This window comes from Prionailurus bengalensis, chromosome X (assembly GCF_016509475.1).
Source record: "Prionailurus bengalensis isolate Pbe53 chromosome X, Fcat_Pben_1.1_paternal_pri, whole genome shotgun sequence".
NCBI lineage: Eukaryota > Metazoa > Chordata > Mammalia > Carnivora > Felidae > Prionailurus > Prionailurus bengalensis.
The window spans coordinates 2983040-2993874 of NC_057361.1; the positions used below are offsets into that span (position 1 = coordinate 2983040).

General features: G+C 40.4%; 1 protein-coding gene across 1 annotated transcript; it reads left to right on the top strand.

Moving 5' to 3' along the window:
* The first annotated feature begins 2286 nt into the window (after positions 1-2286).
* Positions 2287-10058, top strand: LOC122476895 (odorant-binding protein-like). The gene is made up of 6 exons (XM_043569783.1): positions 2287-2470; positions 2970-3106; positions 6338-6408; positions 8734-8844; positions 9685-9790; positions 10022-10058. The coding sequence occupies exons 1-6, from the start codon at positions 2351-2353 to the stop codon at positions 10056-10058; spliced, it is 582 nt and encodes a 193-aa protein (XP_043425718.1). The 5' UTR covers positions 2287-2350.
* Positions 10059-10835: the final 777 nt, after the last annotated feature.

Sequence of the window (10835 nt, forward strand, 5' to 3'; positions counted from 1 at the left end):
GAAGCAGGTTCTAGGCTCTGAGCTGTCAGCACAGAGCCCAACCCGGGGCTCGAACTCGTGAACCATGTGTGACATCATGATCTGAGCCAGTCAGACACTCCATCGACTGAGCCACCCAGGTCCCCAAACCTGTCACCATTTTAAATGCCTATAAAAAATGTTAGGGAAACTACAAACAGAGGAAATTCATTGTTTTCTTTCTCCTTGATTTCCCTAAAGGTCCTCAGTCATTTGTAGGAATGGTCTCTTGACACCTTCCAAGAAGCTTCCTTGAGACTTGAACTCTCTTGCCCTATTGGGTTGTTAGCCACGGAGAAAAGAACGTCTCCTGTGAACTCACATGGCTCAGCTGCAGGCTGTAGGAGCCAGTGGCAAACTGAGCCGAATCGCCTAAGTCAAATCAATATGAGAATTACTCATATCAAAAGGGAAATGTGGGCATACATGGAGAAAACAGGGTTATGCTGCCCCGAACCAGCGACCTTCCATGTGGTCTTCATTATTCTTGGGAGGTCTTTCCTTTCTCCAGAGATGTGGTTTGGCTCTGGGCACACAGAGCCCCGGTCACAGTCTGTCTGTCTTGATTTCACAAATTCTTTTTTATTTACTTTGAAGATACTTTCTATTCTCCCACAAAAGGCAACAAAAACAAATATGATGAAGGACTTCCTCGCCAGATGAGTGTAATTAATTGCACATAGCATGGACTCAGAAGTCTATGTTTGAGAGAATCATAACCTGAGAGTAATTCTCATTTGTTTCCCAGGGCTGCTATACAAACAAACAATAAGCAAAACAAACGCGGTGGCTTAACACAACACAAATGTGTTATCTCACAGATCCAGAGGCCAGAAGTCTGAGATGGGATTTGGGCAGTCTGGGCTCTCCATGCAGCCTCTAGAGGAGGGTCTCTTTTATTCCTTTCCTCTAGCCTGTGGAAGGTCACTGGTTTGTGGCAGCATAACCCTGTTTTCTCCATGTATGCCCAAATTTCCCTTTTGATAAGGATACCAGCCTTACTGGATTAGTCCCTCATGATCTCCTCTTAATTAACTATGTTTTCAGTGACCCTATTTTGAAAGTACCCTTTGAGCTTCTGGAGGTTTGGATTTCAACACGTGAGTTTCGATGGGGGACACTTTTAATGAAGGGTTATTGCAACAGGCTGGGTTTTAGACCATATTAGCCCTGCTCTTATCAAATTTCAAAAGATACCCATATATTCTTGACATTCCAGTCTATTCATAGACCATTTACTCTTTCCATTTCATAACTGACAAAAAGTGAGCAAAAGGGTTGTAAGGTTGACTGTTCTTGCTTTATTTATTTCTTTGTTTGCTTGCTTGCTTATTTATTTAGGCAAGGACACTTCACACCCAGTGTGGAGTCCAACGCGGGGCTTGAACTCACAACCCTGACATCAAGACCTGACCTGCGATCAAGCATCAGACACTTAACCAAATGAGCTACCAAGGCACCTCTGGTACTGTTTAGTTTTATTAGCCTGTAAAGATGACTGGAAAGTTCATTTAATATTGAAGAAATTGGCCATGGTAACAGCTTCCTAAAAGACTGTTATTTTGTCGGCTGATTCACTGTTTTTTTTTAAGTTTTTAATAACAACTTAAAACCTGTTTTCTCCAAGCGGAACACGCCCCTACGAGCTTTTCATCAGTACAAAATTGTATGATTTCACAATCAACTCACAGGGTCACCAGGACACTGTAAACCTTTGTCCCCAAAAAACCTCCAAAGTAGTGTACCGTCCAGCTCGTTCACCCACTTCAGAGTCTGGGAAATAAAGGAAGACTTAATGTTTCCACACATTTGGTGTGTATCTTGGCATTTATATTTATGAGTGGGCATAACTCAATGCCCACACATAAATCTTTCTGTCTTTCAACAAGGAAAAGGGTGCAGTTTGCTGGGGAAGGAAGGTGATTTCCTTGCAACTCATCTGAGAGAAAGGGAAGGACAGGTTTGTTCCCCACACTCCCCCCCTCCAAGAATGAGTGAATGAGTCTCAGTGTGACATGAGATATGCAGGCTTGATCCAAACGACCCTGTAGGCAGGCCTACCTTCTGAATGTCCTTTGGAGGGGTTATGGAAGGGGTTTATGGAACGTCCTTTGGAGGGGTTTATGACCCAGGTCTGAAAGATCTTTGGGATACAATGCTGCCAACAGGATGTTTATTTTCAGTGTTGCACAATGGTCTCTTGTGAAAAATGACAAGAAGATAAACATTGCCACATTCAAAGATGTTTACTATATAAAGAGGTCAACGTTCTCACCAGCAGGTAATTGATTCTGAGCTTCCTCCAGAGGAGAAACCAAGAGGTGCTAGAAAGATGAAGATTCTACTCTTACTTCTTGGAGTCGTTCTGGTTTGTGACGGCCGCCTACCTCTACCGGATGAGCACCTACCTTTACCGGACGGCCACCTACCTTTATGGGACAACCTTGCAAAGGTACCAGAAAAATGCTGACCTGACGTGGACGTCTTCATGTGTGTGCCTCTGTGTGTGTGTGCATGTGTGTGTGTGTTTGTGTATTTTGGGGGGTTTTCTATGTATATCCAAATTTATGTGCATCTAAGCCTAGCCATGCACCTGGAAACTCGGAATCCCTCTGTTCACCACCTCCTTACACATTTCTTTTGTACATGTCTGCTCTGGTCTATTAACTGGCTGTTTCCCCCGTACTTATAAAACAGAAGGTGCATCAGCCAAAGAGCTGTTGGGTTTGAGCTCTTGCATTTGATAAGAACGAGTGTGCTATTTCAGGACTATGTGAGTTTTTAGTTCTGCTGCAGACTTGGGTTTCTCAGTATTTTATAAATCGTGCTTTTATTCCTTAAAGTTAGATAGCTCACGGCTGATGCAAAAGAGGAGGGAAACCCATGCTGGATGATGTTGGAGGCCATCAAAAGAACTGGACCAACGTTTCTGATGGAAACTTTGCTTTTAGCTTTCAGGAGAATGGAACACGCTTTTGGTCGCAGCCACCAACTTTGACAAGATAAGCAACGGCCCATTCCACGGTTATATGCGCAAACTTGATGTGGACGTTCCAAATGGCAGAATGGTCTTCAAGTTTTCTGTCATGTAAGAATAGCACAGAATGAAAAGGCCTGATCTGATGGCCCTGAGAGGGCATCTGAGTTGCATGTTTGCAGTGAAATACCTCGGTGATGTTGAAAAGTGAGACTCTGAGTTCTTAAGAAATTCAGTACACCCTTCTTCCTTTAATGAGATGATTCTCAGGGACCTCCTGTGACCATAGGGTTCCCGACACTGGCCTCAATCATTCTCTACCCTGAAGAACTCCCAAGCAGCAATGTTTAATCATTATTAAATTCACCAAAGCCTTTGCTGCTTCAAATATTATTTATAAAATGCTCACTTTCCTGCAGGCATTTTATTAAGAACTCAAGAGTAACAGACAATGAACACACTGTTTTACTTCCATTGTTCAAACCAGAGCCAGATACAGATCTATAAAGTAATAATATCATGCATGAAATTCTTTACTAAGAGGAAAGATGCGGTGGAAAGAGGGCCTCAGAAAAGGACAAATGATCGCATAGCTGAACTGTATTGCTAAATTGAAAACACCAGCAATCACACATGCTGATGAATTCACCTGGAAATAACAATGATTGCCACACCAACATTTGACTTCCAGTAGACGACTCCTAGGATAACAAAATGAAGCAGGAGGTATCACCGAAATCAAAGGAATATAGGGCATCTGAAAGCATCAAATCATGCAAACAGATCCTGGCCTGTAAGATTCAAACATCTATTTACATTGTAGGTGGGAAGTATAATGCTAATTTCTATCTTTCTGAGTTCAGATGGATCTGCTCGGGGGAACTGATGATAGCTTATGATAGTTCAAAAAGTTCTCAGTATAAAGAAAGGAGAAAACTTGCAAGGGGTGGTGACAGGGGATTATAAGAAACCGAAGGAAGTCTGTTTCTGAAGACCTCATTTCCAAAGCTATAGGTAGAATGCAAGAATCTTTCAGTCTCCACTGCTCACACACACATAAACACAGGCACATACTTTGAAGAGTGACAAATAAAAAGAGACTGACATGAAGGAAAAGAAAGGGTTATGTTTGGAGAGAGTGGTTTCTACATATATAAATATAATTGTGTATTAAATTATATAACATGTTGTATATATAATATGAAATCTTATACAATTATAATATGGAAAAATATATAATAATAATAAAATATGTATACGCCTGCAATATAGTGAGCATTCCATAAATAACACTCGAAGGCTCTACGAAGTCAGTAATGGATAAAACTGCAGTATATTATATACAATAATTGTATAACATCGCATATATACATACATTATATGTAACATATGTGTAACGTTATATAATTATGTAATTATGTACATAGATGTAATAGATATGTAATATAATACAATATATAATTAATAATATATTTGATTGTATATAAAATATATAGTTGGTTATATGTTATATGCAATAATCACAAAACATTGCATGTATACATACATCGTAGGTAATATACATGTAACCTTATATAATTATGTGATTATATACATACATATATGTAATAGATATGCAATGTTATACAATTATATAATTGTATATAAAATATATAGTTGGTTATATGTTCTATATAATATATAATTGATTATACACATATTATCAAATTACACACACATCCTATTCCAATAGATATACCTGTCAGTTTTCATTAACTTTTTAAAGAGTACCCTAGGGTCTTTTTCTCTCATTTTTCAAATTTCTGTGTCCGTCTGTGTTTACTAGACTTTCCCTTTGGACGCCCACCTGCAATCAGGTTTACTGAAACGCAAGGGACGTGTAGTGGTAGGTATCCATGTGAAGGCATAGTTCAGTGAACTTGGACCTATGTGTACATCTATTGCACCCTCAAGATGCATACATTTCCATCACCCCAGGTAGCATAGGCAACACCTGACATGCCGTGTTTTCCTTCCCTCTTCCAGAACTTCACACGCATTAAACTTTACACGCTGCAATTAAACACGATGCATCTCATTCTGCTTTCTTCACTCTGCCTAAGGTTTGGAACGGATATCCACGTGTCTCCGTATGCAAACAGTCACTCGTGTCACTGCCGATCCAAGTTCCTCGTGTATGTACCAATACGTACGTTTCCCACTTCCTGGGTAACGTTTCCACTTTGTGGTGGTCTTGAACACCTTGGATACGAACTGCTCTGCACTAATGTCTGTGCCGACACATATTCATTTGCAACTCTTCTCCGGTAGCCCACAACTGCTGCATCATGGCACACGAGCATATTTAACCACAGAAAGGGTCAAGCTGTTTTCTAAGTGCTGGTGCCTTTTGCATTCTTGCCAGTAACGTATCAGATATTTAGCGGCAGCACATTCTTCCTAAACCTCGGTATTGACATCTTTTGATTTTACAGTCCCGTGAATGTGAGGTACCAGTTCATTGTGGTTTTTACCTGCATGTCTCTGATGAGTCATCGACATGAGCACGGTTTCCTACACTGTCACTCTTCCATGACGGGTCTGTTCAACCATTTGCCCCATTTTAGTTGGTTTACTTCCTCTTTTACGATTTCTGCCGTATTCATTCTTCCTGTTTTTCCAAATATGCATTTTTTATCATATACACACACAGGAATACACAAACTCTCTCATTATATAGGTGACACGTATATAATTGTTTGTAATACACATGTAGTTTCCATCCAGCACATACACGCATCATGTGTATTTATGCATTTGCTCGTGTGTGTATGTATGTATGTTTGTGCGTGGGCACACACGTGTGACTTGATGTCGAATTTTCTGAGTAGTGTTTTTATACAAGTTTATGGTTCTGATTAAATTAAGCCCATCATTTTTCCCCCTTTTCTGGGGGGTGCTTTTGTCTTTTATATTATGTAAGAAATCTTTGCGCACGTTGTGAGAACCGTCAAGGACCGTCTTGACGGCCCTTCTTTTTTCCAGAAAATCTTTAAGGCACGGGAATGTTCTGTTTGCCTTCTTTTCTAATAATTCAGATTTCTTCATGTTTAATTGCCTTTAAATATGACTTGTTTTATAGTCACTCTTTAGAACTACCTGATTCCACGTGTAGACAAAGACATCTTTGGCAGGTGACCTTTGATGGTGGAAAACCTACTTCTTCTCTTTCAAATGGCACGTTGTTTACAGGCACTGAAATGATGCCTCATTCAGATTCTTGTGCGGTTGAGACAAAGAGAATGTTAATTGTGGTTGAAAGTTTGTTTTCATCGACTCACTCGAAGACATTTTGTTTTTAAGGATGAACGGACTGTGCACAGAAAAGTCTGCCGTGGGAACCATTGGGCGTGGCAAGCTTATCAATATTGGTTGTAAGTACAAGTATTTTACTGAGATATTAAGGTCAAAATCTTAGTCTCCACTTCTTCCTGGAACTCTTGTCTGCCTGAATTCTAGTTCAACTAATCATTGGAAATGTGACCAGGCACACTCCCCTAAATTATCTATCCAAGCACTTTATCTTGTTGTGCACAGTTAAGTCATAGGACATTGGTGACCCCTTCCAATTTTGAGTATTATTAAATCATTGATAAGTGCTCAGGATGTTTATTTCATAAACTTCTTGAGTATATGAGAATGTTTCAAGATAATTTAAATGGCCTTAGGAACTAAATATAATAGGTCTATCCTCAGTTTACATATCAATCTCATTTTGCTTTAAGAGAATACTTTTTAAACATCATCTTAAAACATCTTAACTGCATTCCATTCTTGGGAGATTAACCTACAATCCAAGGAAATCGGAGTGATTTTAATCACCAGGCACATTTGTTCATAACCTCAGCTTCAGTTAAAAGGAATGGGGATGTCGGCTAACACTTAGATTCTAAACTCTTCCTAATTACCCTAAACAACACTCCATATTTTAAATGGCCTAATGTCTAAATATCTGATTAAAATTGTGTTGTGTAAGTCTGTGGTTACAGCCCTCATCTAAGATAAGAAACAGCACAACGACTTTGCAAAAAGTAAAATATATATGCAAACAAAGTGAATTATATGCCTGGCATTCGACCCTATGCATATTCCTCAGTAACTTATGTTCCCAGTAGATTTTTTAAGTTATGTTTTCACTCTTCTTAGCTTTACATTATTTTTCCTATGCCTGAGTCATCAACGTCCTCTATTATCTTTTCTTGAATTTTCTCCCTTTTGGTAACCCCTTCTAACTTAGATTTGGACAACTTGAGAAGGGAGAATGAGCTGCACTTACTGTAACAGCTCTTTTGGAGCTAGAAATTGTAACCTACCCAGCTATGATCTGGAGAAAGTGAGGTGTCACAATGACAAGCAGAATACCAGCAGTGGCCTTGAAACCACCCCGGAGGCTCAGAAGACAGATTTAACTTCATTGCTTCCATAACCTGCACTACCTCTATAAACCTATTTAGTGAGATTTTCTGCAAAGCCTTTCATTTAAAAAAATTTTTTTAATGTTTACTTATCTTTGAGAGAGAGAGAGAGAGAGAGAGAGCACGAGCAGAGGAGGGACACAGAGAGAGGGAGATACAAAATTCGAAGCAGGCTGCAGGCTCTGAGCTGTCAACACGGAGTCTGATGGGGGGCTTGTACTCATGAACCGTGAGATCATGACCTGAGCGGAAGTTAGATGCTCAACTGACTGAGCAATCCAAGCATCCCTACGAAGCCCTTCTTTATAACATCATCATTAAAACATTTGGTTACTAAGAATCTGAAGAGATGTATAAACTCTTATTTAAATTGTTCCAACACAACCCAAGACTCATGGACTTAAAAGCAGGGCTGTGCAAGATTTAGATCCATGCCACTCTGACTCTGAAGTTGTTTCAGCTGCCACTTGGTCTCTGGCTGGGGCTGACTAAGGCTATTTGAATGGGAAACACAAAGTGGCATAGTTTCAAATAAAATCCTGATGAGTGGTTCCAATAAGGCATTGTGCACGTTGAGGGCAGAAGAGAGAATGGATGTTAGAAGGTTTGGTGATGACACTAAGTTGGTCAATGCTTCTTCATTTCTTGTACATGTGCCGGGGTGGATGGGCAGAGCCAGAGTGGAAGGTGCCCCTGCAGGCGGGATCTGAACGTGTGTATCGTCACAAGTAAAACCATATTAATAAAACTGCACATGTTCATGGCAGCCAGAAGTTTGTTGGGTAATACACCTAGATTAAAGGGGTGGACGCTAATGACTCAGAAGATTGCCCAATGTAGGATAGGCACTCAGCACACAGTTATGCAGGGTTTTGAAGGGCAACTGAATTTTGGTCTTAAAGAGAAATCATCTCCATTGCCGGGATAAGGCAAATAGGAAGAGATTTTAAACTTGCATTGATAATATCCCATATAACAACAAGTCGTGTTGTTCAAAAAACGTTGGCTCCCCTGGAACACGTTTCAGAAAACACTTTAGTAAGACTGGAAGGGGTGAAATGTTTAATATCGGAAGAATGGGGCAATAAGGAAAAGTTCCTTACGGGCCTTGTCTCCATGTCATAAGGAATGTTAACATTCGCTGCATCGTCAGAGGGACCGATATGAGAATGTTGTTACCAATGTGCTAATTCGGCCATGGTAGAGCCAATCTCCACTACATTCACTAAGGCAAGGCTACAGTTTATATACATTTTACATATATATTTTGTGTCTCGCTCACAGATGCGGGTCAAAATAATCTCAAGATTCTTCATTACACCTCACATTCTATCATAGTACATAATGTCAACGTGGACAGCGAAGGAAACACCACAGAAATGCTTGGATTGCTTGGTATGTATACCATCCTGACGATGGTCAAGGCCATGTAACATTTCCACCGTCAGCATTCTCAGTGAGAAAATCAGTAGAGGTTGGAGGTACCAGATCGTAAGACATTTAAGAATAATTCCTATTTGTGCAAAAAAAAATCAGTTTGATTAGAAATTATTTGCTAACAAGTCAACTCATTTCAAGCCACGGCTATCTTCGCGTTGACCCCAATTCCTTCATTCTATGACAATTTTTCAAATAGACTCTTCAGCCTCAGAGCAGAAACTTAAAAACAACAAAAAAACCTTCATCCTGTTTAATCCTTTCAATGCACTATTGTGAACATCAACGATTTCCACCCCCAGGGGCTTGAGAGGGGTGCTTCAGCTCTGAGATACTAGGTTTCAAGTTGGAAAAAGGCATTTGAAAACTCTGGTTTTCATAAAAAAGGAAGCTGTCTTCCATTATTGTGTGACAGGGCTATGGTTGGGAAGGTGGGAACCACGCTTGCATTTTCTTTGGGCCCAGAACCAGGCGTGCATGTCAGAGCCAGAGTCTGAGGTGTAGGCAGAGATGAGGTAGGCTGGATATACTTGATGGATTAGGCCCCCAATTCATGGATTTCCTGCTGTTTTCCTGGAGTCCCACTGCTGATGTTGGGCACTGCATGGGTTACACAGGGACAGCAGTGAACGGCTCCTACCCACTTAGGTCAGGCAGCTGACACTGGGAAAAAGTCAGTGGCAACTGTTGGAGACTGAGTTAAAGACTGGATTTCCCCATTCATTCTCCTCATTCTCCATGCAAAAATTCTTACGGGTTCTAATGGGCGATTTCTGCTTTATGCACGGTGATTTTCAGGCAGAAGACTTCATCCTGACAACCACGAATTTGCAAAGTTCAGGGAGTTGATGAGAGGAAACAATATTCCTGAACAAAATCTTATAGATATGAGCAAAACTGGTAATGTGACTATATATATATATATATATTTTTTTTTTTTTCCTGAACATATCTCTCACCTGATCTGTAAATATGCTATCTGGAAAAAAAAACTGATTTATCTTACATTTTCTCTTCCATGAATTATCTTTCATAAAACCCATTATTTAAAAGAAGAAATCCTTACAAATGTTGGGAAATGGCCATGATGGGTTGCTCCTTTATTCATCTCTTGTATTTGTCTTTCCCCAGAGAAGTGTCCTAAAAATGAGAGGGGCACCAACTCGTCCTGAACACGGTAAGTAAGAATGACGTGTTATCAAGTGCCGCTATGTCAATTCAGTAATTATCTCACTAGAGAGCTTTTTTATGTTACATGAGGTTACTTTTTTTACCCCGAGATTGCAAACCAGTTGAGGTGATTAATGCTAAAAAGCAGTTTGGGGGATAAAGCATTATTTCACAAGAACCGTGCCAGTGACAGCCAGCCAGGTGACATGCCTGCTTCCAGCCAGAGAAGCAGGAAAGCCCGATGCTGGTGGGGATGACAGGAAAAACAATGACTTCTCCAGTCAGTTCTGACTTGCGGGTTGTCCGAATGCGTCACCACTCCATGTGCACTATTCCCACCCATCCCGTGTTTAGTTTTGCATAATAGCAACAGTCACCTCAGAGGCCCTCCTACCATGCCAATGACACAAGCGTTCAATGTGTATTTTCCGGCAGAACATGATTTCCTTAAAGTGTGATTGTTAAACCTTTAAAGTAATACGAGCCTCAAATTACGATTGGGCTCTAGGCTAACACATGCCCTTTGTCACTGTTGTTGGGAAGAAAGGGGTGAAAGAAAGGTCAAACAGAAATATTAGCTTTCATGCTGAATATAATGTCCTGAGACCAGAGAGCTTTTGCAATCAGAAGACCAGAGTGTAACCCCATCAAAGATCCTGTAAAATCATGTTTGACGCGCCATCCGCATGAACATTCATTCTGAAATCATGAAAGTGTTGGAAGGGATCCTGATTAGGAAAGGTCCCATCATACACACATCCCTGAAAAAATCCTAGGGG

Excerpts from the sequence above, each read along its gene's own strand:
- LOC122476895 (XM_043569783.1), top strand. The coding sequence starts at position 2,351 with ATGAAGATTCTACTCTTACTTCTTGGAGTCGTTCTGGTTTGTGACGGC. Across the intron at positions 2,471-2,969 it reads TATGGGACAACCTTGCAAAG|CTTTCAGGAGAATGGAACAC; the intron begins GTACCAGAAAAA and ends CTTTGCTTTTAG. Across the intron at positions 6,409-8,733 it reads CAAGCTTATCAATATTGGTT|ATGCGGGTCAAAATAATCTC; the intron begins GTAAGTACAAGT and ends TCTCGCTCACAG.